General features: G+C 36.7%; 1 protein-coding gene across 4 annotated transcripts in view; it reads right to left on the reverse strand.

The window, feature by feature from the left end:
* Positions 1 to 6726: 6726 nt before the first annotated feature.
* The window catches only part of GNB1 (guanine nucleotide binding protein (G protein), beta polypeptide 1), a 44801-nt gene continuing 24418 nt past the window's right edge, over positions 6727 to 27109 (reverse strand). For 2 of the 4 annotated variants that reach the window (XM_010577455.1, XM_010577458.1), the window contains 10 exons: positions 23545 to 23652; positions 22826 to 22864; positions 20943 to 21049; positions 19064 to 19127; positions 16683 to 16845; positions 13935 to 14001; positions 12196 to 12397; positions 11599 to 11815; positions 8814 to 8925; positions 6727 to 8431 (listed from right to left, as the gene is read on the reverse strand). In XM_010577455.1, coding sequence (XP_010575757.1) covers positions 8819 to 8925; positions 11599 to 11815; positions 12196 to 12397; positions 13935 to 14001; positions 16683 to 16845; positions 19064 to 19127; positions 20943 to 21049; positions 22826 to 22864; positions 23545 to 23601 — 1023 coding nt within the window. In that variant the 5' untranslated portion in view covers positions 23602 to 23652 and the 3' untranslated portion in view covers positions 6727 to 8431; positions 8814 to 8818. The remainder of the gene's footprint in view (positions 8432 to 8813; positions 8926 to 11598; positions 11816 to 12195; positions 12398 to 13934; positions 14002 to 16682; positions 16846 to 19063; positions 19128 to 20942; positions 21050 to 22825; positions 22865 to 23544; positions 23653 to 27109) is intronic. The other 2 variants (XM_010577456.1, XM_010577457.1) reach the window with 2 other exon arrangements.

Raw genomic sequence — 27109 nt, forward strand, 5'->3', positions numbered from 1 at the left:
CAGCTCCTATGCTCTACAAGAAAACTTGGACAGGCCTGGAGAGGCCAAAGGGAAGGTGGAACTGGTGCTCCAAAGGGGAACTCAATGCCTCACCTTATGACTCCTCTCTTCACCTATTTTTTGTTGCTTTCAGAAGGAAGAAACCAGGGTGAAAGGAATTGTTAAATGCTTAAACACAGGAAAAATACAAATCAGTATAAGGTTAAATTTTCATTGACTCAAGGAGATGGATGGCCTTCAGCTCCAGCAAATACCATCGACTTATTTTTCTATTGCCACAAGGTGGGATAACTTTGCCTTCCCAAACCCTTCTGAAGAAGATAAGGTGAGGTGAAAGATACTATTTGAAGAGGTTTTTATTCCTAGGCTTTCTTTACTTGATGATGCAAGTAAATCCATTCATGATTTATGATCTCAAACTAAGCACACAAACTACATCCTGCCCCTCCTGTTGCAGTTGGAGAGATAATATGTCTCAACCTAGGTGATGGAAGTGAAATATCTAAATACATTCACAAGATCCACACTTTCACAGAGAAGGGTCCACAGGCAAGAATTTATTGGTAAATGCAGGCATAGAACTATTAATGCCACAGGAGTAGAGAAGTTTATATCAATATGTAGGACTTTTCTTGTTTGTGACTGGTGAAATTTTTTTATTGTTCTGGGGATTAGAACCTCTTGGAAACTCTTCTGGTAGTTTTCAGTACACATATGCACCTACAAGCTAAGGCAGGTGTAACGCACACACATGTTTCTCTGTATTACCTACAAAGTACAGCCCATGTCACAGGTGGTACAGATGCTGATGTTCTCTATTTTTCTGAAATAGAATTGTTTAGAAACTCTCACAGCTTCTTGTATTATTTAAATACAGTCAGTGCCACTAAGAACAGAATTAAACAAAGGTATTCCTCTATTTAATTGCAGGAGAGGGACTCCTGTGGTTGGTTCTGAAAATATAAAAAGGTCCCTAGTTATCTGGTTTCTGACGTACTGAAGGGCAACTGAGACAGCAGCTTTAACTATAACTCCAATTCAACAGCCAGGCTTCAAGGTAAATAACCATGATATCATCAAATGGGTTTGAAATGTAGAAACTTGGTAATAGTTCTAATTTCACATCATGGGTTTGTAAAACTTCTAGGTCTGTAGACCATCCTACAGCAAAGCACACACGCTGGTTCACAGGAAGGAAAAAAAAAAAAGCTACAAGAAAGCATATTCCAAACATTTTTGTTTGGTGTAAGGAGGCGGCTGAAATAACCTTCCATGAAGTGAACCGTAATCTGTACCTAGACCACTTCAACCACTATTTAATGTTGTCTGGGTACTAACATGGTATTCTGAGCACCTTCAGTGTACGAGAGAACACAGTGCAAAATAACTTACAGTTATAAAGCTTGAGTAACTTTAAATGTCAGTTCTTGTCGACCACTCACTCTAAATCTTGTCTTGTTCTTCCATTGGATTAATCACCAGCTTCAGGGAGCCAAGGATCAAATATGGTTATTCCCATTGGACATTTTTTCAGTTTTGTTTATAATATCACAGAAAGTAAATAACTAAAAAAGATAAGGAACTATGGTGAAAAATCAATGAAAGTTTAGATAAATATATGCAGTTACATATTATTACAGTATGACTCACTCTGTCAAGCACCAGCCAGTGTAAAAAAGGATCTGCTGCTGCCTACTTGCTCTTCACTCAACACGAATCCTTATTTTGCAAAAGAGACAAAAACTGAGTATTAGAATTCTGTACAACTTAAAATATGTTTGCTTTTGTAAACAAGGACTTGGAATTTATGTGATGGTTCTATCAGATACAAGAATAGTATATATCATTGCAATACTCATTTCCACTGCAGAAAGGTACTTCACTACACTGCCAGATAGAAGGGGGCATCAGAGCCTGATCTTAGCATGAATACCTTGTCAATCAAAGTATCTTCATTAGAAACTCCAGATCCCAATTCCTACATAAAGCAGAGGAGGAAAGCTGAAAAGAACAAGCACTTGGGATTAGAGCTGTGACAGGGTGTGTCAAAAATGTTGAGAGAGTGTTCAGAAATATTGGGTGAGGGCGGGGGGCAGAGACATGCAGGGAATTACTGAGGCTTTTCATGATCTCCATCCATTATTTTCTAAATAAGAGTTGGATCTTAAGTTGTCTAAGAGACCCTGCTCCAGTTAACACTGGCTGATTTTAACCTCTCCACCTCTGCCATCTGAAGTTTTTACATAAAAAATTAGAAAAGAAAATCCCTGTAAGAGTAAACATTAGGAAAAAAGCTTGTTTTGTTTGTAAGTCTTTATGGAAAAATCAGAACATCTTCAGTGGATCTCCTCCATACACAGCAGGGGTTACATGCACTAGGAACACATATTGCAGCCAAAATCAGCACAAGCTTCTTTGTCATATACGCTTTCTCTACACTGACTACCCATCTTCATTATGTTTTATACCACCAGATGGAGCTGCGCGGTTTGTACTTCAATATAGGATTTGCATGAAACTCAGCATTTTACCATCTTGAATAGTTCCTCCTTTTTAACAGACTTTTTCCTACCTTATCTATTTTGCCATGTAAAGATCTGTTACATTAAACAAACTTTTCATTTTCCACTTCCAGCTCCAGACACGATTACCTCTCAGGGTCAATCATATCTCACCACACTCATCTAGAGCAAATGGCTTATGAATAATTAAAGAAGGAAAAGAAGATTCTCTTTGTTCTATTTTATGACAAAATTGACTTGGTTTAAGCCTGGAGTTACTTGAATGAGTACTTTGTGGGTCCTGTGTTTCTAAAGGGTGAGTTTTTAGCAGCCAGCTCTCTATGCAATGAGAAGCTCGCCCAGCTTTTATTCACATTTCTATGGCTTCTGTTTTCCCCATTTAAGTGACATACTGGGTAATTTTACAAATACAGTCTGTGTCACTATCCCATACACACTTCCAAAATACTCCTTGGAGGCTTTTTAGTATTGGCATTTGAAGAATAAGCCAAGTAGACAATTTCAGAATGATTCAACTTCACCTTCCTTTAATGAACATACTTTGAATGGGCCCAGATTATCAGAGGGGAAGTGCTCTGGAATACCAACTCTTCATCTGGGTCCCCACAATTTCTCAGTATTTGACAAGAGTTTAAGAATCACCATGGGAAGCGAGAGCTCAGGCTTTCCTGCTTCCACTGAATTGATTTAACCCATAGAGTAAGTGCTACATGAGAAAACTTCTCCCCGGTCTGCATTTCAACACTCTTAAATATGCAGGGGTTACAGAGTAGCCGGCAGTAGAGATCTGAACGTGAGGCCCTGTGGTCAGACGGCCAGAAACCAACCAGTCACATACCGTCTCCTGTCAGGAAACTGGAACCGCAGATTGTCTGAACAGTGTTTCCTGGAGAGATGGTTCAACATAAGCAGTTAACCCTGGAACAACATCCAGCCACCTCAGAATCAAGGCCTTCATTTTCTCAGTCCAAATGACTGACAGAGCAGGCCCATGGATTTTGATTTACCAGTAGATCAGGTTTTACAAAACCAGTAAGGAAAAAAAAAAAAAAAAAAAAAAAGACAGCATCCAGTAATGTTTAAGCAAAGACCAGAAGGAGACAGAGCAGGACTTATTTTAACTCATCAGGTACGCTGGACCAAAGTAATACTATTTAAATCGGCAAATAACACTGCCAGAAAAACGCACATCTGACAGGATGCAAGCAGCTGCCATTCAGGATACAAGATGTCTGCTCCCATCACTGAGCATACAGGGAATTTGCACTCAACAGGGCCATTCGGAACAGGGGTGACAAGGGAATAGCCTAAGCATCCCTGTTCTAGAACAGTGAAACTGAAATCTATTGGTTATTCTTTCCAAAATTTCTCCAGCTCCTCTTCCTCCCTTTCTCATACAACCCTAAACCAGAAAAAACTTGGCTTTTCACATACTTTAGAATTATTACACATTGGAATGTAATATAGATAGAAAGTGACCAATTCAACTCAGATCCATTGAGTAGCCTGACATTTAAAGCAGAAACAAACTTTCTAAAGATTAAAGAAAAAGGGAGCATCACTACGCAAAAATAGCCAACTGCTGTTAGAACTTGTTCATTAGTTGGTTCTTTTATTGTTTCCCCTCAAATCTGAATTCATGGTTACAACCTACACTAAAAAGCGTTAATCATAATACCACACAGGATCTTGATTTGTTTCAGACCAAGTTACACAGAACTTAGCAAGGGTGACAGGTTTTATTATTCTTTATTTACTCTGCCACTTCCCAGAAACCAGATCATTCTATTTTTAGGTGTTAGAGGGCATGATTCAATCAGTAACTTTTAAGTATGTTTCACAGCTGATTTAGAACATACACTCCAGGGCACTTAATGGTCAAAAGTTAGAATGCCCAACTTGGATCTTTTTTTCTACTAGCAGTAGAACCTCAGCTCTTTAAAAGACATTTAATTCACTAAGAAATTATAGGCCATGAAGGGCACAGAAAACATTACAGTTAAAAGTCTTAAGTGCAGGTACTGAGATTGAGAAATCTGTTATCTCTTCCTTCACTTGTCTCCTTCCCCCAAGCTCCACGAGAGGATTTCAATCCCATGGAAGTCCATTCTATCGTCATGACACTTTCCAAGCCAGGACCAGACAACTGTAACTCCTTTTCCCACCTCCATACCCACTCATTATCCAAATACCTTAGATCCATTGGTCTTGTCCACTTTCATCATCTAACGTGCTTCATAAACACGTAAAGTTTTACTCCATCCTCCTTTGCAAAGACACCACTCCTCATCCTTTCATATATCTAATACATGCTCAGGAGCCCACATGCAAGAAACTGCAAGCGCTGCCACTAAGACCAAGCAGAGACAAACCGTTCTCAGTTTGTTATTAGTGTTCTCAGTTTATGAAACCTTGCTCTAGAAATTCGCCAGCCAGCAGCTAGGTGAAGCTGCTCTTTTGGAACCACATGCCAGAATTATCTTTTAAGTCAGAATCCTTTCAAAGCCTACAGGAGGAGCTACCATGTTACTAGGATTGCTATAAGTAAAATAACACTTTGATTTGAGTACTGATCCAAGCCCACCCTAAAATTAAAGGCATTCAAAACTCAAAGACTTGGCCCAAAGTCAAAGACGCAAGAGTTCAGTGCTTCTCACTTTGCATACCCATTTTTCTTCAGTTACAGCTCTCTGAATAACTAAGCATACAGATATTTAAATAATAGAGTTTAAAGCTTCATATTTAAGAGAAGCACTGTCTATAACAAGAGGCATTTGCAACTGCTTGCATTTGAAATAAATTGCACTGCACATTAGCCTTCTGGCACAAGAAGTTACTATCTTGGCAGGTATTTTATTGCCAGCAAAAGCATTCTCAGCACAGGCAGGAAGCAGTAATTTAACATATGGATAGAGATTAAGGAAGGTAAGGCAGATCATGTCTGCATTGATTTTCAAAGTCACATATGAAATATCCACTGGATTAAAAACATACCACGTGAGTGGAAAAAACAGCTATACCATTTGGAATTGGAAAAGACTAAATTTGAATTCCCAAATTTAAGCATTTCCAGCCATGAACTACTTACCAGTATTCTGCAGTCCAAAACCCCAAAGCTCACAGTTAACGGCTGCTAGTTAAGTAATGTCACCATCATATTTTCCATACTCACAGCTTTTAAAAACTTCTCCATTGAGGCTGAGAATTTCCATGTTTGGTATGAAACTAAGCCATGGCACTGGAATTTCTCTTGGTTGATGCGAAATGATGAAATATCCACTTTTGTTTAGGTCAGAACAAGAGAAGAGACTTTGCCCACTAAAAATACAAAACAAAACCCTCAAGTGGGCCAATACCAAGTTGTTAAACCAACTGCTTTTCAATACCTCATTTCAGGAATTTGCTTCTGTGGCTATAAAAATCCATTTTCCCCCCGCCCTAGATATAATTCTGCCTTGTGGAGACTTTGTTCTTACTGAGCATTAAAACGACAACTACTTACCCTTCTCAATACCTACAGTAAGGACAGCTAACAATGACAACAGAGCTTATTTGGCCAGATCCTCAAATGGCAATAACAAGATGTTCCACTCAATTCTTTTCCTATTAAAGGACACAAAAGTTTTAAAAGAAGTTACTAAACACCTTGCTCTGATTTCCTACTTCAGATGTTACACTCTCTTATATTCCACAAAGCATTTTTGTGATTTATACCACATGAATCATAGTAGCTCAAACTCCAAATGAAAGTAGCTGAGCAGCAGTTTTTGATTAAGCTCTCAAGTAGCTCTAGCAATCAAAGATATGCCCATCTTAACTATTTAAGAATGGAGGAAGCAAAATGCCTGCAGCCACTAAGCTCCACATACTTGCCATTTAGTGTTACCATATATTGCACATTTACACATAAGTTTTCAGATACTGCTGGTGACACTTTCCAATAACAAAAATCGTGAGGGTTTTAGTTCATCTTACAACTGTTTTTAGCTTTAAAACAAAACCCACATCCCTTCACATGAATACTACACTAACACACTGCATACGCTGCCCAATTAACCATTAAAAATCCAAGCCATTTTAAAATACTGAACAATTTGTTTTGGGGCAGCATACACTTCTCTCATATGTTTATTTCATAACTCAAATCCTGCCAGAAGCCATTTTGTGCATTGAACAATAAGCTGCAAAACAGATCAGTCAAAACTCATGTCAAACTGCTTTATTACATCTTAAATAACATTACATTTTAATATAGTATCTATCTTGCATCCAGCTTTCTTGAAGTACACTGACTTTAAAATTAAATACAAAAGGTGAAGAGGGATACAGGGCGTGGAGAAAGCTCTACAGAGTAGTTTCATGAAAGAGAGTAAGAGGGAATTCATCTTTTATGCCAAATCCAGGCCTAACGCACAATTACAGCACATTTTTGTACAGAATGTTGCAGAAAAAACAAAATGGAGAAAAGCTACTACTGCTGCTAGGAAGGAGCATTTCTGGATACAGTGAGAAGATAGGAAAGTTTAACAGAACAATCTGCTGTCCAAACACTGCTGCTTTTAACATTTTATTTGAAAAGAAAGCCAGGAAAACCTGCTCATTACAAAAATGACTCTGATCAGATGCAAAGGACTCATCCTACAAGAGGAACTGGCTGTGAGGAACTGATTTATAAAGAAGATGGTCTAGGTTCCCTCCTCCCACACCCCAGAATCTTTGACAGCGATTGTTTGAACAGGCTGTTTCTTTAAAAAAAAAAAGTGACTTATCACGCTACTCCAAAACGTGCATAGCTTTGTACTTGAGTTCTTCATAGATTTATGCACAGAGTAGCAACAATAAATGAATACAGCGACAATGGTTACAGTTTTTAAACAGGTTATTTCTTCAAAGAAAAAACATCTAAGGACTTAGTCCAATATGCACTTTTTAGCATTTCTACAGCATGCGATTCTAAGAGTAAACCCACCCAATATGGCAAACAATCAAAAAAGGTTTTTTTTTTGTTTAACTTAGAAAGTTCAAGATCATTATTTTCAAAACATTGATTTGTACATCATTTCATACACAAAGAATTGACTCAATACCCAAGTGTAGGATAGGTCTCTTTTGAAAACAGAGATTCCTGGTTGTTGAGACTTATAGGATAGTGTTAGGATATATAAACTGCCCTTTCAATTGGACAAAACCAAAACAGATTAAAAAAATTGGTGTGGTGAAAAAGGGAGGGGCAGGAGGGACCAAGGATTGCATTTGTTATCCATAAAAGGTGAAAGGATTCTTTAAACAAGCATTCATTACCTTTTACAGCATGTGCTTGGTTACCTTACTGCTTAACATTATCCTATATATGCCAAGTTTTGTGCAACAATTATCTGTGATACTAGAAAATAAAATAAAAAAAATTAGGGACTAAATTTACAGCGTTAACAACCCCCAGATGCTCTGGGCTAGGACTCCCTTGTTTTGCTCAATTAAATACATAAAGAAATGTATTTAAAAAGGAAACTTGAAAAAAATCCTGCTACAAACATGACTTTAAAATTTGCAAGTGTGTGAGATAAAGTCCTTAACTTCAACTTGGAAACTACAGTGAAAGCTAACTGTTTCACAATTATGCTCAAGTTTATTTTCTGGTCATGCTTTTATGATAGTGTTTCATTTTTAAATTCTCAAGACAAAAAAAATGGTCCCAAAAGGAATGCACAATTTCATTTTGCTTACAACACAGAAATTCTTCTTGGAAAGGTAATTGTGCTCTTCATTTCAGCAACAGGAGACGGAAAAGATCTTGCCCTTTGAAGTTGGGGAGGATGGGGGTCCAAGTTAGTATGGTTGGATTGGATATGCTATCATTTTTAATTTTCAACCGTTGGAAACTTCTTCCAGTCATGGAGTCCGTCGCTCTTCTGACACACAGAAAGATTTATTAAGAGTTGCACTTTGATAAACTGTAATCAAGTTTCAAGCTTTGCTCTTGCTACCCACTGACGCATTTAGCCATTATCTCACCATTTGCAAGAATGCCATTTATTTACTAACCCAGATTCAAAAGACTGTAGTCATCCCTAACAGGAAAATAAAATATGCCAAAAAGTTCATCATAAAAATGTCATTGCATACATTAAACAAATAGCCTTCTAAAAAGACAAACTGATTTTTTTTTTTTCCTCAGGGACTTTCCTAATCTTAACTATAAGCTTGCAGCACCAGTAAAACAGCACTGTTTGGACCTGGAAAAAAGCATTCTGAATATCAATCAAGGACAGCCTTAATTGACTGGATACCTACCTACTTCAGTTCCAGATCTTGAGGAAGCTGTCCCATGATCCTGTTGCCACTGCCATACCATCATCAGTTACACCTAAGCAACTGACACGGTTATCATGACCGGCAAGGACACCTATAAATAAGAACATGCAACAGACACATTACTTTGATGATTTCGTATTTCAGTTCAAGTAACACTGAGGCATGCATGTTTGAATTAGTCAACCTATACATTCAAAAATCCTGAACAAATGTGGTTGGAATTTTTAAATGCTTTTGATTTTCTAAGCACAAACTTAGATATAACTGGGTGGGTTCAGAAGGGGGTAATTCAGTAAATGCATTACTCCAAAATTTTCCTTGTGTATTCCCCACGTTATGACCTTTGCTGGTTTCTTGTAAGCTGTGAAATCACAGCCCCAAAAATTCTGCTGACAATGTCATTGCAATTAATGTAGTATAACCACGCATTGCATAGCTCTTAGTATTTCCTCTCCATAGTGATAAAGATCAGTTAGATTTTACAAAATTTTTTAATGTGTAAAATCAGAAGTCAAACTGAAGTATGTTATAAACACTAAAGCATTTTTCATCTAATTTTATCTTACTATGTTTACAAGCACTTACAAGACTTAAACTCCTACATGCAATCTATTTGTCAATATGCAGATTTGCTACAACTCAATTATAGTACCATTAACAGCAAAAATTGAGATACTAAACAGAAAAATTAAAGGAGCCAACATTTTCCTCTATCCGCTTAAATTTAACAGATTCAAGGAGTTAAAAAGAAAACGTAATTATGTCCAAGCTCTTTCCAGTCCACAGCACTGAGCTAAGATATTCTTGACAGACTTAAAATTAATCTTTCTACATCAATTACACTGCTCATGGGATTCTCATTCATATTTTGGACTTTTCCCCTCCATTTACTATTCTCCAATACAGAACATGAATTAAGTCAGTTTTAGTTCTTACACAAACAAGTATGTTTATAAACTAATAATTTTAACTGTTAATTCAGTGTAAAAACGACTACTTCATACACAAGGATTCTTGATGTTTGAAGTAGTAACATTTCTGATATACTTCATAAAAACAGTAATGCTGTGTAACACCATTAATCTCCAGACCCTGTTAAATCCATACAAGTGTCTAAGCCTCAGTACAGAATTGTTCACTTCTGCAGCACAAGCCAAATCTTAAGTGTTGAAGCAGACAATACAATCTTCAGAAATGTAGTGCCATACAGAAGCCAGCTGCCAGAGCTAGCAGAAGTACCTAGGAGTTACCTAGAATTTACTGCGGAAACAGCATTGATATATCAAAATTCAGTCTACCATCAGCATTAGTAAGTGCTGCAATTTGGTAAAACAAAGACAGCAGCACCAAGAAGTCTTATACAATTTGAACTGAATACATAACCACAAAGGTGTTTAATATAAAATCAGGCACGACAGAAGTGTCAAATCTGCTGAGCAATCTTAAGTCTCAGAACATTTCAATACGCAGAATACTTGACAAAGCAGTTGTTTAAAACTGTTCTAAAACTTGGCAATAAAGAATCACACTTCACGAGTACATGGACCAGAAACCCAGATCAGTATAAAGAATTGTTTCTCATTTCTACAGGTAAGCAAGATCACCACCTCCTTCTGTTCTTCTTCTAAATGAAGGTCTTTCAAAGGAAAAATACAGGAAAAAACACATAATTGTTTTTACAGTACTTAAATACAGCCAGTTGTAAACTAACATAGACATTAATCAAGAGAAATTTCTCAATTCATCTCCATAAAGGCTTATATACACATTTATGGTCTCAATAATCAAAGTACAAGAATCTCGAGTTGTAAATGTCAACACACAGACAAGGCTGATTCGTAAAATGCATTTCAGTACTGAAATAATTGTATTTGGCACCATTAACTTGCAAATAGAACCAAATGCTATTTTACGATACATGAACCAAGTGTCCACAGATTCAATTTCTCAGCGTTGATAAAAAACTATCATGAATTTTGGAAGAAACAAATAAAATCCAAGTGGTAAAACAAAGCTGCTAGAGACAGAAATTAACAAACCCAATGGAAACTATTTTGGTGTAGTCCAGGATTATACATGTGTTTCTGTTTTCTTCTACATGCAGTATATCCTCCCCTCAAAGCCATCAGTCAATTTGCACCAATAATGTACTTTCAACTACATGTGGAAGAACATTTTGCTTGGCTGCTGTTTTTTGTTTGCTTTTAAAACCCACCTAGGATAATTTTAAAAGCCTAGACCACTTTGTTTGGTAACAGAATAGGTCCTTCCTCTCATTCCCTGTTCTGATGAGAATAAAGAAACATTTGCAGCCTAATTTATACCTTTTCTCCTTTTCTGTGATAAAATTTTTCATTTTAAAGAACTGAAGTTAAATTATCTTAAGCTTTGGACCACAAATTTCACATTCATTTTCTCAAAAGGTAATCTCCACAATGTCTGTTGTTTCACTGGTTGTCTCTACACCTACTGCTACAAGTAACAGAAAAAAAAATTCTTTTATATAAATAGCAACATTAATGTTGAATTGCTTTGACCAGTTCATACATAAATAATGCCATAAAGTCCAAAAAAAACTTCTATCCTTTAGTAGTATTCCAATTTATTTGTTAACATCATTAAGCTACTTTGGTCATCCTAAAACAGGTTATCACAGAGTTTTAAAGTTGACACAGGGAATGGTAACAGGTCTGTACGTATGACTCAACTCACACATTCAGTATGTTACACTGCATTTATAATATTTAAAACAAAAAACGTTTACCTGCTCTATCAGCTTTCAGTGTGTCCCAGACATTGCAGTTGAAGTCATCATAACCAGCTAGGAGGAGACGTCCACTCTTGGAAAATGCTACAGAGGTGATGCCACAGATGATGTTATCGTGTGAATAAACCATAAGTTCCTGATCAGCCCGAAGATCAAAAAGCCTGCACGTAGCATCATCTGAGCCTGTGGCAAATGCATTGCCATTTGGGAAGAACTTTAATGAGGGAGAGGGGGGAAGAAAAAAAAAAGACACATGATTTCAGACTTGATTCCTCTATCTCATTGAATATACCATTTTATACAGACCAAGTGGAAAAAGAAAGCAGCAAAGAATAGTATACACCTCTCCACTACTGGGATATGGGCAAAACCAGTGAAATAATTAAAAGCATGTGAAGAATAGCCACAATTTCCATTTACCACAACGGATCTGAAGTTGCACAAGTTTCAGGTATTTTCCCCAGCTACAAAAACTATTAATTATAGAAAATATGCCATAATACTACATCATACAGTACATGCTTAAGAGCTGAGACCAGAGAAATACAAAAACAAATTTAAACCCCATGTCCTCTGTTCCAAGTTGATACATACACAGATGGCATTGATGTCCGACTCATGGCCAGTGAAGGTTTGCCGACACATTCCTTCTCTAACATCCCACAGTTTGGCAGAGGCATCACAGGCACCAGAAACAAAACACCGGGCATCAGGAGCAAGAGATAAACTCATAACATCTCCAGTGTGCCCAGTAAATGTAGTCGTCTGCTGACCAGTTTCTATGTCCCAGAGAGCACTTGAAAGAATAATTAAAAAGGCGAAAATCAACATATTTTTGCTCCATTAGGAGGTCTAGACAGCAATTCTTGTCTAAACCTGTTCATTTATATCACTGCTAAAAAGTAAAACTCCATAAAGTATTCACAAAAAATACATTGAGAATAGAAAAAACAAACATTCTTTGTTGAACTATTTGGCTATGTTACAGGATAATTGTGCAGAGAAGATTTTAAAAGCCATCCTCTGTTTTAAAATATTGGGGGTTTTAAATTGAAAAACAGTGCAAAAAACTAATGACTAACATTCATAGCTGTTCATAACACAAAGTTCTTGTGACATGCCATAACTATTGTCCAGTACTACTACAAGCTTGATTTAAAGCGACAGTGCTAAGGCTACAGCAACAACTGAGTCAGCATTTCTCATTTCAAAAACTCACTGAGAATGTGTAACTTTGTGAATTATGTCTGTCGTCTTAAAGCTGCACCACTTTCCCAAGACACCAAAATCACTACTACAGCGATAATCAAAAAGTATGAAGGGATGAAAGAACACCATCACCTCCCTAACAAGCGGTCTAAACATTTAAGGAAAATTAGGATTTTTAATTTCTGTAATTTCTCAGTAAACCAGACCCATATGAGTGACAGATTTGCAGTAGGCAAGTAAAAGATGACTGTACTTTGAAGCTTGGCTGAACTGAAGTGATGTCAAGGACAAACGGTTATCCAGACAACTGTAGAGTTACTACAATAACTCCTGAAGCAGCTGTATTCTCTTATAAAGAACATAATTTTAACAAATCCTGTCTGGTTTTTTTTTTTAAAAAAAAAAAACAACCCAACACATATTTAGAAACATTTTGTATTAAAAAAAGTATATATTCAACAGCTACTCAGAATCAGCGGATTAATAGATGAGCATTCAAAGAGACTGACGCTGTGTAGGAGAGGTATTTGTTAGACAACCTTTGCTGTAAGAACTGCTGCTTGGGAGAACTGTAATGCTTTTAATTAAATATAATAGAAAAATCTATGAAAAAAGATTGAGGTCTTTTTTTCGTTCAGAAGCTAGTATTTTTTTAAGACATACACCTACATTCTCCTCAAAAAACCCATCTACTGTCACTGTAGAATATTTTCTAGGAGCTCTTCTGAATAACAACATAAACTAAATTCTGCATTAGAAAAATCCAAATATGACTTTTAAAGTAGTAAATACTGAATACTAAATAAGTTTGAGAAAAGCCATTAGTCTAATACACTTACTTCTGAAAGCCTAATAGTTGTAGTAAAAAAAGTTTCCCATACCACCTTAACACAGAGAATTGGGTCAGGATCTTCAGAACACGGGCATAACTAAACAGCCAAAGGTAACAAACGTGAAAGCCCAAATTTTCCATTACTAGTAAAAACGTGATATAGGAACAATAATTAATCACGTTTAGTCTTCTGGATGACCATCATGTTTACAAAGAATAAAGTTTCCTTCAATAATAGAGTATAGCTGTGAAAAGTCATTACTAACAATCATGTCAAAATTTTACTGCTTACCAAGTGGTGTCACCAGAGCTGGTAACAATTTGATTATCATCCAAGAAACGACAGCATGACAAGTATCCTGAAAACAAAAGGAAAAGTTTATGAGTAAGACCAGGGATTGCTCTTCACGTCGCATGCTGGCTTGCTTATATGTTGCTTCATCCTCTCCTGAAGAAGCAGCAAGAACTTCTATATAAGCCTAAAACACAACACAATTTTTATATAGGAACCTCCAATGTTTTGGACAAAACATAGTTTGGCTCTTTACAGACCATGCCCAATTCAACCACTACACTAGCACAGTGATACACTGGTATCACAGCATGTCAACCTAAACAAAGTTGTAAAACAAAACAAAATAAACTTAAGCAACTTAACCAAACAGGGTAGGCACTGTTTTGGAAATACCTTGCCAATTTTTCTTTTGGTAGAGTGGGGAGAGGAGGAGGAGGAAGAGAAAGATGGAGTAGTGAGGCAAAAGTGTAGAATCCACTGGCCAAGCTGGAGAGAAGTATAGACAACCCTGCATTGTACACACTAAACTTCTTAGAAAGTGGATCTGTATGTCACTGCATCCGGGAACAACAAATGCTTATGACCTCAATTGTATCATACAACTACTGAGAAAAAATAAACTACACTCTTGGTCAGTACAAATAACAGAGCATATACATTGGATGTTTCCCAATAGTGGCATCAAAGAATTTCATCTGAATGCTCTGAAGCATCTTTGTACTGAAGTACCATGTGCCAAACTATCAGCGTAACAACTCTGATTACAAAATTAATCTGTCCTGCCTGTCACCTCTATTTCACAAAGCACAAACATCTTCTGAAAATCCAAAATACAGCAAAATATGAAAACCTGTAAACATCGGCTTCCAGCTATAGGCTTTGTTCAATTCTGAAACAGAAAAGCAGTTCATTGAAACTGTTCCTTCGAGAAGAGTCCACACAAACTGGTCAGGTCTCAAATGTACTCCCTTATGTCTCTTGCTTTACAGCAAAATTCTGCTTCTCATATTATGTAAAAATCCATGTCTTCCCAGCTATACAGTTTATAACCATAAAGACCATTAAGCAGCTAGAGTATCCTAGAAGTAATGCTCTTTCTATTGCTAAAGTATTTTTCAGTATTTTGATACACACACAGCCACATACTGAAAGCCAAAGCTCCCTGTGTCCAACCGTCATTGCAATTCTCCCTGTGTCCTGAAGGGCAGGGGGGAGGGAAAAAAAAAAAAAAAAAAAAAAAAAGAAGAGTACCTTCTTAGAAATCACTTTACTGGTCACATCACAACCACTATCTGAAGGTCAAATCAACCCTGCATTTTCATACCCTTAACTACACCCAGAGGGTACAGAATCCCTCTAAATTACATAAATCATGCTTGGCAAGAAAAACAGCTGAAAGAAAATTAAATAGCATTAAGTATACTTTAATTCACATCTAACCTTTCTGTATAAAATTCATTAATGTGTAACTGCTTATTTCTGAGTAACCTTATTTTCCTTTCATGAACAGTCTTTATATCATTTTCTTTACTCCCTATAGTTAGAGGCTTTATCAGCCAGAAAACCAGCAAGACAGAGACTACCTAACATTTTCTCTAAAGAACTGTTAGATATTTTCTCTGGAGCCAAGCAGACAGCCTCTAGAGCAATCTACCTTTATTTTGCTGTGTTTTGGATTACGCTTTGTGGAAACAAAGAGACCATAAAGATAACGTGCAGCTTCAGAGCTGCAGCTTTAGAAGAAATGCCTAATTAGTCCATTCCCTTTCTCAAATTGTTGGAGGTATTACTGATTCTGCAAGAATGCGGAAGACTACTGATGTGTGCGACAGGCCACATTATGCCAGTACTTTACAAGATACAAAACTGCCTACTAAATAGCCAGTGTCTTAATATTCAAAGGAGTTCAAGAAACCACCCACTGGGCTTTCCTCTGAAAAATTTCCAATCCCATTCACAAAAAAATAAAAATACAATCTGTCCATTATCAGACAACATACAAAAGCAATTCACATTTTCTAGGTTGCTACTGCTGCTTATAAGGTGCTCATCTCCATTAACTGTACATTCTTTAGGAAGCCAGAGTATCTTCAGCCACTGAAATTGCTTTTAGGGGTACTTTGCAACACTGAGTCTCTTGGTTTGTTCAGAAAGAAAAATTTTTAACTCATCCCCCACACTTAAAACACTAGCTTCTAACCACCATAAGGGACTTCCTTGCTTCAAAAAACTCTAACACCTGTGTCTCTACAATCCTTCTTACCTAACAAGATGAATTTTGCTTTATCTGTCACTAAGAGAACTTTGCAGCCACAGTTTACATTCTAATTCACCAGGCAAAGCCTACAAGTCCTGTCTTTTCTCATCAATCACAAGACAGTCCACCTTAGAAACAGAAACTGAATGTAAAAATTAAGCTACTGTATTTTGGAGAGAAGGGAGAGAAGGAGAAACAGAAGAGGAAGCAATGAGAACTCAAACCTCTGCAACTAAAGAATATCTCCATCAGAAGGCAGCTGTCTCATGAAAAGTTAAAACATATTCTCATTAAACTACTTTTGTTCAAAGAGCATCATCCTTTAAAAAGGAAGGAGACAGGCAGTATGCACCTAAGGTCCTGCCCGAGAAATACAGGTACACAGTGAAGTACACCTTTTTAATTAGGAAATTACATTTAAAAAAAAAAATTTTTTAACTCTTCACCAGGTGCTTAGGTAAATTAGATCATTCCAAACAGATACTCACCTGTGTGACCAGCTAGTTCACGGCTGACACGTACATTCCCTTCACGAGTTTTCAAGTTATAAATGGAACAGATGTTATCAAGACCACCACAAGCCACATAATTTCCAGAAGGAGCATATGCACAAGTCATGACCCAAGATGAACGCAGGGGAATAGCATGCACCTGAAACAGATACATTAATGTATTTAATCTGCAAAACAACTGATTCGATAATTTACCATCAGGAAGTTTTTCACGTGTCTCTCAAGGCATACATCATCTTTTTGTGAAAAAGAGGAGAAGAAAACTGTGAAAAGGAAAGTCTTTGGCTGTTTGACTATCAAACTATTTTCAGGGTAACTTACATATATAGCTCATCAGACCAAATAATGACGTAACTAAACCATCAGATTTGCCTTTCCTGAATACCATTTAATCACTAATTTTGGTAAAAACTAAATTATTTCATTGCAGTGGCCTGATTACTATTGGTTTATTATAGGTTCAGGAAAATATTGACTTCCAAGTACAGTCAGCAAAACTGCCAATTCCAGGCTTAGATCTTTTGCTATGAATGAACAAGTAAGGAAATTGCTACTTTCATTGCCATTTAAATCCTTCTTTGGAAACCTACTGCAAGCAATCAAGCTTCATATTTAAATAACTACCCCGTGTTCCCTTGTCATTCTGTGCTCAAAGAACTTTATTTTAAAAATTATTGAAGCTAAACCTGTTCTGTCTTGTTAACTCGTTGCATTCATCCTTCAAATTTGTTCATAACATTTTTAAGGAATCATATCCTTATACACGTTGTGAGATTTCCTGCAATATTAACAATCTTCCTGCATTTCTTAAGTAAACAGTAAAGGCTACTGTGTGTTCCTCTGCTGCTACAGTAATCAGTGATCCTGCAGCAATCAGCAGTTAAAAAACAATACCCTGCACTAAAACCCACCAGCTCATTTTTGGAAGTCTTCTACCAAGGAACTAATTGGAATATTCACCTTGAGCCATTTTATTTTATCATTAGGAAAAGATCATATTTATGACAACTGTGTTACTTCCAACATGTGGTGCTGCAACTGCCAAAAGAACATCTGCAGACTATCATTCAAGTATTTTTGCATTAACTGCTTCGGGGTACTACCTAGTCATATTTAATACTATTTCAACACCAAGCTGTTTGCTACCTATAATTTCAGAGGCTTTGTGGTTTGGTTTTTTGGCATTTTTGTTTTTTTGGTTTTTTTTTTTTACTTCTTTCAGGGTGGGGTGGTGGTGGATTTTTTTCTGGTTTTAACTCAATTGCTACTTCACTGAATTAATACTGCCAAGACGTATGGGAGGAGGATGCTTTGCAGCTGAAGAGTTCTATTTCTGATTCTAGTAAAAACTTCACCAGTGTAGTAAGAACCTCTGATTCCATTCCCCCCACATAAGAAAGCTGCTTTCTGCCTCTTGATGATGCCATGGATTAATTAGCATTCATTGAAGATACTAATATGGAAATCACGGTATACAGTGATTATTTTACTGTCTTATCTTTCAGTTGTTACAGTAATTTAGATCACATTTACCTGCAGGCTGGCGTCAAAGGAGGAGGATGAAGGCAAAAAGGGAGATGTGGGGTTTTTTTGCAAACGGTATTATTACTCTTTAGTAAAGTTATGGATTCATTAGTTTCACAACTGGGATACAACTATAGTCCCAGCTTTAGGAGTTGCTGCTGCAGTTGTTTGTCTCTGCTTCTGTCTCCTCTGTAGCATGCCGTTTGCTCAAGTGTATTGGCAAAATTGTTTTTAAGGCTATGATGAGCTAAGTCAGGAAAACTTATTTGAAATAAAGTCAGTTCCGTACTCCTGTGCAAAACAGACTTAAGTAGCTCTGTCATCTAACTCAAAGGGACAACATGTGAATTGTTGCTAGCCCTGATAACAGTAACCATAACCAGTAAATACCAGTCACTATAATATGAAAGTAAAAGTAATCCTGAACCGCATCATGTGATTGCAGCCAGAACGTGATAACCCAGTATTATGTCAGGTCTTTCAGTACTTAACTGCAGACAACAAATTATTATGGCTATGCTTAAATATGACCATTCTGGTGCAACATGCCAATTACTTCTTGCCCTCTGTTGATCAATTTCTCTGTGGTATCAAAACAAATCAAAACATTCTCTAGAATTAAGTATTTAATTGTTTTCCATTTGTGGTGCACATTCCATACACAATGCACTTAAGACACTGCTATATTCTTTAAATGCAAACTTTATTGTTTTGGAGAATTCAAAATTTGGTCTTCGGACTATGAAAGTAATGCAGCCAAAATCATGACAGGTAACATTTCCTTCCTTTGTATTTACAGCTGAATTGCATAGCAACATATCAGTTAGTCTTACCTTGTTTGTAGTATAGCTGTCCCAAATTATAAGTTTGCCATCCTGGGAGGCACTAACTAGAAGCCTAGAGAGGAAACAGAAGGTAAACACAATCATTGGAGGAAGACAAGAAAGAACATCTTTGTGATGACACTTGTCTCCACTATCAAGGCCAAGGTATTTGAAACCATTTCAGTACAGTGTGGCATTACCCAATTCAGTTATTAGCACTATAAATACAATTTTGGAAGTACGCAATTTCAGTGCTAACTATTATGGAAATGTGTGATAGAACGCCTACATGTTAACACATTCTGACTTCAGGAAAAACTGTAGCCATTTAACTAACATCTCCGTCTTGAAAACTGAGGGAGAAAACTTGCATGGAATCAGCGTTTCTGTGTTCTACAGGCAGGCTTCAGACTCATTGAGTTTGGGAATCTACACTATCAATACATTTTCCTTTTTCTTGTTTTTAAAACAGGAATTTAAGTTCTAAGACATCCAAAAACCCTGAATGAATGTCAGCACTGAAATGAAATGGAAATTAAAATGAAACGCAGCAAAGATATCACTAATGGAAGGGGTGGCATTAGGAAGATTTTTGCTCTAAATCAACACCACCTCAATCCCCCAATCCAGCAATCATGTTTGAAATGTGATGCACCTAATACATTGTTCAGAGCTCTCTTACCTGCTTTTAATGTGCTTAAAGATAGATCAGCTACAATGGCATGAAAAATTTGTATTGTCTCTGCATTTTACAAGTCATTTTGGATAAAATACTCCTCCAACATGGTATTCAAATTTGTTCTGTGCATCTTCATCTGACCATTTCCAACTTGAACAATACAATGCAATCATCAAAGTACTCCAGTCTCTCTGCATTAATTATTTTTGCTCTAGGTTGTATTTCAGAGCTGTCTTGAAACACTTTTGCCAAACAAGAAATCAAATCCCCATCTTTTAAATAAGCCATATGCCAAAGAGATACCTGAAGCAATGAATTCTACATATCTGTGAGAAATTAGCTTCTTTCACAGGCATAGAAAACTGAGGTGCAAAACACTAAAGTTTAACTCAAAGTAACAATTGTGTTCGTTCTGATTTTTAAGTACGACGCAATTCGGAAACTAAAAGTATAACACATCATGAATTACTATTCATCTTCATGATGCATACTGTCTTCTTTGTTAAGCACTTGGCTATTTTGCTTTAGTGTATTTACTGGATGCATACACACAAGAGTTCATGCAGTTTTTTCATAAGGCACAGCTTGTTTACACAAATTTTGTAAGAAGGTAACTTTAACAACATTAAGCTTCCTTAAAAAAATCTCTATTGAGTAGAAAGAGACTAGCTGTAACTTACAAACTCCTTAGTTGTAACTTAAAGATTCCTAAGGGGAATTTTTTTTTTATCTGTTCCTGAAAGCAAGCAGCAAAATATTCTTGTAACTGAAGTTTGAAAATTTGCTGCCATTAGTGCGCCTTAAAATTCTTGTAAAGAAAAGAGAACGAAAGTAGCTGATACCAGTATCATTTAGTTTCTTTCTAACCAAACATCTGTAGTTAAGAGGAAGCACTTAAGGAAAAAAGACAACTGATAATGAAATCTATCTTCACGGTTCCTCAGAATTCATTTGGAACCATAACTATATTTTTCAGGCAAGTAGATGAAGACTGGTATTTTGGCACCAAATTTAGATTTGGATGACAAAAGCAGGGACATTAGGAGGTAAAAAGTGATATTAAGTGTTTCTGAATCCTCTTGGTTGTCTGAGTTCTCTTGGAATTAGTAGTTCCTAGTGGTAGGAACAGGAAAAATAAGAGTCTTGTGCACTCAACTTTCCAAAGAACAGTGAAGCCACGTGATTCGATTTCGTATCACTAACACCCACCTGGAATCAGTCCCCCAGTGCATTGCATAAATTTTAGCCAGGTGTCCCCGGAGTGTTCTTCTAGTGCGCATTTGAATTCTCCCCACTGGGTCAATATTGGCTGTGATCTGAAATAGGAATGGCATCACATACTGAATTTTTGACTTCATAGTTCCAAAAGTAACACATCATACACAACTACGTCTAAATGAGCATTCCAATGCAGACCAAATTCCCACATTTTTAATATTGACTGAGTTTTAAAAAATTACCTAATCAAAAGTTACATGATTTTATGTAGTACATCACTATCAAATGAAGAAAGCAGCCTCTCCATCATCTTTACAAAGGCTCTCAGAAATTAGTTTGCTTAGGTCATATCTTCTTCAACTTCTAGCATTTCAGACCTTTGATCTGGGTTTTCTACTTATGTATCAATAAATGTGGTAGACTAACTTTTTTTTTCAGAAGGGTGGGTGTGCGGAAGTATATCAGGCTTTAAACATGTCTCCACTTTTAAAGGATTACTTGCTTTCGCATCCAAAAGGCCTTCCCTTCCAAGTACAGGATTATTAAATTCATAGTATACCTGATTTATTTAACCTCTTTAAGATAAAAGTAGTCTCTGCAATAAGTGAATAGCAAAGTGAGGAAGCAATCCTCAGTTTAGCTGTCCTTACACAGTCAAATTTAATGTAAGTCCTCCAGTCTGGAGAGAAGTACCAGTTAAAAAAAAACCCAGAAAACAGCACAAAACACTTCCAGTACTGTAAGTAGTACACATCACAACAAATCCAAGAGTTTGTAAGTTTATTTTATGGATGTCTGCATACTTCTCATGTCTCCATGTCACAAAATTCTTCAGCAAGTATATTTGAGTAAAGATCTCTGCTTCTTTTCAAAGGCTATCAACACAGCTTAGGACTCAGGTCTCAGATGAACAGGTAAGAATGTTTCCTTGACATAGAACTCCTTCCATGGTGGACATCTTTTGTAATAACTAATACTGAAGCTTTTTTTCCTCTCCCCCCTCTTTTTTTTCATACTTTCCCCCTGGAAAATATTTAACATTGTGCCTCACATAAAATGAAACCACAAGATATGTACACTCAAATAAGTGTTGGTATTACCTTTATTACTTGATATTTTAGTGACATTTTAAATTAATAAACTGATATCAATCACTTCTGTACCAACTATCTTAAATCAGACACACAGGATTAATAGTCAACATTCAAGCAAATGGACTGAAGTAGGTGACAAGAGTCAATGGATTCATAATATATCTAGGAAAAAAAAAAAGCAAAGGCTTGCCACCTCTTCCAATGCCATAATAATCTGTTTCAGTCTAAATTCCTACCAGATTTCTAGGAAAAAACCCCGCCATGTGTCCATGAGATGTACTACAGAGTACAGATTTCCCTTTCCACAAGTTAATGTTGACTGAAGCCAAGCCAATAGGATCAAAATGTGACAGTACAGCAAGATGCAAAGGTATTAGTTCAGGTTCAGAAGCAGTTCAAACATAAGTGCAGTATTGTGTGGAAATTAGTAAGTAGGTTAACCTCAGCAGGTCTTATGGTTCAGATTATCATGGTAACACAACTGTACTACTACCATATCCGTAGCAGAACACTGGAGCTCCCCTGCATTATTCTCCATTGAGCAGCAGAGATGTGCCCTGAGCCACTTCTTAAAGAAACTACTGCTCAAGGCTACCACTCTCAGAAACTGGACAAACATAAACAATGTACTTATTTCTGGAAGAAACCACCTAAAGGCAAAAATAAAAAACTGATAAAGGAGGCAAACCCGATTCACTTGCACTTACCTTCTTACACTATATTTTCTTATTGTAAAGGAGGCAAATTTTCATAATTCATGTTAAACTCTTAAATGCTTACCTGAGCCAGGGTGGCATCTGCACATGCTTTCCTAGCATCCTACAACAGAAGAAAGAGAAATCAGAAGAAGTTCTGTACATTTCTTTATACTCCATCTCTGTTTTGTCAAGTTGATCAAGCACCCTCAAAAAAAGGTTCAGAAAGCATTTCTGCTTGTCATCCAGAGAGGACTCATCCTAACTGCAGCATGAACATAATACGCTGTCTGCTATCAAAACACATTGAGCATATCGAGCATTTAACTTCGAAGTTTTCTTCTTCTTTTGAGAGAAAGGTAACACAATTTTAACCATGAAGACAGTCAAGCAATGGAACTGCTTGATCAGACAGGCTGTGCAGTCTCCATCCTTGGAGGTTTTCAAGACCTAACTGGACAAAGCCCTGAATAACCTTATAGCTGAACTTATTTTAAGCAGGAGGTTGCTTAACATTGGTTATGGGCTAACTCAGAAAAACTTCAGTAAACATTCATTTTGATCTAATCCATTTTGTTCATTATTTGTGTAACTATTATTTTCTAAGCAATATTAAAGACCAAAAAGTAATTTCCTAAAGCAGTTACATGTGTTTGCCCTTTCTAAATATCCATGACATTAACTTTGACATTGTGGAAACATTTAACTTAATGCAACTTTTCTGTCCATCTCTGTTCCCCTCAAGAAGCACAAATGACCATCCATCTGTACTGTGGCTTCAAGATCTATTGATACAATACATACTCTGATTTGGTTTTTCAGTTGCTCAGCCTCCTGGCGTAACTGGTCAAGCTCACTCATTTTCCTGTGCTAAAGGTGTGCTTCACTGCCACCTCTGAAACAACCAGAAATCTGAAAGACAGGTGATAATAATGAGAATTAGTACAAGTCATAGCTTGAAATTACTAGAGTAGACAAGTCCTTTCAACCATCTCAAACAGCACTTGCAAAAAGGCAGATTGGTTTATAAGTACTGGAATACAGGTGAAAATATTGCTCTGGAATCTCTTCAGAATAAGGTGTTACCACACAAAAATGTGCTTAGCTTTTTCCAGCCACAGTAAATAAAAATATAGTTTGGACTTATTCCTTTCACCCGGGCCTCTTTTTTTGCATTTTTTTTTCCATTAGTGTTTTTTCTGATTCAGTTTTGTATAAATTTAAATTTCCAAAGAGTGAACCAACAGACAACACCAACGTTAGACATGAAAATCAGAACTTCCCTGTAGGTCTTAAGAATAGAGTAAGCAACCCTCCTATCAAAGAATAAGCACATTAAATATTTACAGACTGACACAAGCACTTGCAAAATGCTGTAAAAAGACCTATTAGGAATGCTATCTGTTACACAGGGATTATTAGAAATGTTGTTCTGATATCTGGATAAAAGGAGATCACTCACAAATGTTCAAGTTTTTACTTGTTAATTGCTGAATTGTCTCCCTGAGATTTCCAGAATGGATTCTAACATTAACATGTTGTCAGATTAAAACTAGTATTTTTTGAATGTTAGGTATGAGGAGTTTGAGAAACTGCTGCCAACAGACATTTTCCCCCTCTAAGACTCTATTCTCCTAGCATCAGGAAGCACCAAACTACTAACATATATCCCTCCGTCTGCTGTACTCCGGAGCCAGCAAGATAGAGGCTCAATAAAATATAATTATCACTGAACACCCTCAACTATTGCCTATAGAGTTCCTCAACTATTAGACTGGTTTCCAATAAAATAACCATATAGATATTTTCCATCAAGCATACAACTTATCTTTAAGTCGCTGTTACAGAAAGATATTGTTGGCATTTTCACTAGCATTCCATACCTAAAACTCAGCTGTTCTTAAACCTTTTGTTTTAAAGTCTCTGCAGCTTGATACCAATATAAGATGCTGAAGAAATGTGCTGATGAAGTTTATCTTTTATTGCAGAACAAGATAATTGGTTCCATTTTCGAATGTTACGTAGAGCACCTGGACTTTATAAACAAACACTGGTAGTGTGTTTTTAGAACATTTTATTAGCCAGAATTGACCGTTTACTATTAAATAAAAGCAAATGCTTTGCTAGCAGCTTTACATATTATTCTGTTAAGATTTAATCAGCTTATTTATCTTTGCAGGCGTGCGGGGTTTGTTTTTTCCCTAAAGCCCTTCCCAAGGAGAAAGATGAGGGTAATTTCCAAATTTTTATCCAATCACAGTAACAGAGCACATATGGTGAAGGCAAATGAAAGCAGTAGAGCAAAAATCACCATCAAAAGAAAATAAGTTTCAAAAGATTAACATTCCCTAAATATTACTATCCCACATAACCAGACTTATCTCACAGCTCTTCGTAGTAGCTAGTATTCCAAACCGAGGACCTCAAGAAACAGATGTCAGATCTTGTCATATTACCATATACAAATTTACTTCGGAAACCCAAAGCATTTTAGAAAAGGAATTTTAGTTAGCTTCTCTCTCAAAACATCATTCACACAACCTTCAAAGCCCTTTCACTTTATTGTGAAACTAGGTGTCTCCTTTCTCTCTTCTGGTGCCAGGGTCATCTTTAAGCCCCTTTAAGATTGCTTGTTCAGCTTAGTCCAAAATCCAGTTAAGACAAAACCCATCAAGAGTGTTTTATTATCCTATAACCACCTTCTTTTCTTTTGAATGCTCTTTTGTTTCCCAAGATGTTTTGTTCATTCCACATTTAAGACAAAACACTGTGTGGCTGGGTGTCTCTACAGTTTTTAGCATGCAGTCATCGCTGCCTACAGCTCCTGTGTAGTTCACACACATTGTGAAATGGTATGCACTACTCTTGTCATAAAGGAATTAAGACACTCTAAAGACTCTTCTTAAGAATAAAATGCAAATTTTCAGACCTTTTACCTTTTTGATATCCAGTTCCATTTCTGCCATTCTCTAAGTTAATATATAAACCTGTTTCCCACTAAGCAAATACCAGCCTCTCCAGGCAGAGTACAAAGAATTTAGAGATGGTATCATTCCTATTTCAGAGAAAGAAATTACGATCCAAAAACTTAAGCGTTCTGCTCAAGGTCACAGCAACTAAATGACAGGATTAAGATAAAGATTCAGGACACCAGAACTCCAGCTGCAGTTACAGGTAACTACACTGAAGATTTACATGCAGCTTTATTTAAAAATGTAATAGGATGAATAATCTAATGTCAGTCAAAGCAGATACATTCTCCTGTAACACACAGCTTAAAATAGTGCCAATTTGTTTCTGCCAGAATTTGTGCACTATGCAATACAATTCTCTCGCATTTAAATGAAACAAAACTTCTTTGTATGGAACAGGAAGAGGCCTAAGGACATGAACACTAATCCTAGGAAAAAAGTCATATTGAGAAAGTTCACTTCACAGAAACTGAACACCATAGGTTCATTCTGGATTATTTGCATACACTGAGTTTAAACCAAATTATAAAAGCTTATTTCATGCCTGTGCCTTATTGCTTAATAGAGCATGCACTGAAAGGTATTACTGCAAATGACAAAACCGGATGAAGCAGCCTAATAGTGTCAAGTGTCTTCTGCAGTAACACAGAAGCAGTAACATTGATACAGCCAGATCAGAAGCTGAAGGGACACAAGTCACATTCCCCGGTTGATGGGATATTATAGCCTAACTAGCATGTACGCATCTGTCTTCACACAGCTAAAACCTCCATTACACTTTGAAAGGCCTAGTGCAGTAACTATATGTATACTTTTGTTACAGAAGAAACTCTCACATCAACTTCAGGACAGTACTCTGCCTCAGCACTTCGCTTCCCATTCTCTTCCAAGTCCCACTTTATGCAGGGGCAGAACAACCCAAACTCCTCCACAATCTGTAAGAATTAACTAATCATACTAACAGAACCTAACCTTCAGAGTCATTTCATAAATGCACTTTATCATACGGTTAGTCAGACATACATGTACATAACCTGCCCTAGCTACTGCTCAGCTAAGCTCCTAAAATGCTTTATTTGTGAATTCCACATCAAGACAGTCACTCACTAATGTTTTAAGGAAAGCCTCCTTTTAATGAACAACTTTAAAATGGTTTACCAACACTACAGAAACCTTTACACCTACATGCAAGATACTGTCTCCATTATCACAGGCAACAAGGAGTTCAAGGAACTTAACTACTATTGTTAAAGCAGCTTCTATGGATCTTGACCTTCAGTAACTTGCTAGGTAGGACTCATGTTTCTATATTAGCTGCATGACAATTAGTAGCTGAATGCATACAACACTTGATGTCTTTCCCATTGGTAATATATTCATATGGTAAGTTCATATCT

This window comes from Haliaeetus leucocephalus, unplaced genomic scaffold (assembly GCF_000737465.1).
Source record: "Haliaeetus leucocephalus isolate CR32 unplaced genomic scaffold, Haliaeetus_leucocephalus-4.0 Scaffold556, whole genome shotgun sequence".
Classification (NCBI taxonomy): domain Eukaryota; kingdom Metazoa; phylum Chordata; class Aves; order Accipitriformes; family Accipitridae; genus Haliaeetus; species Haliaeetus leucocephalus.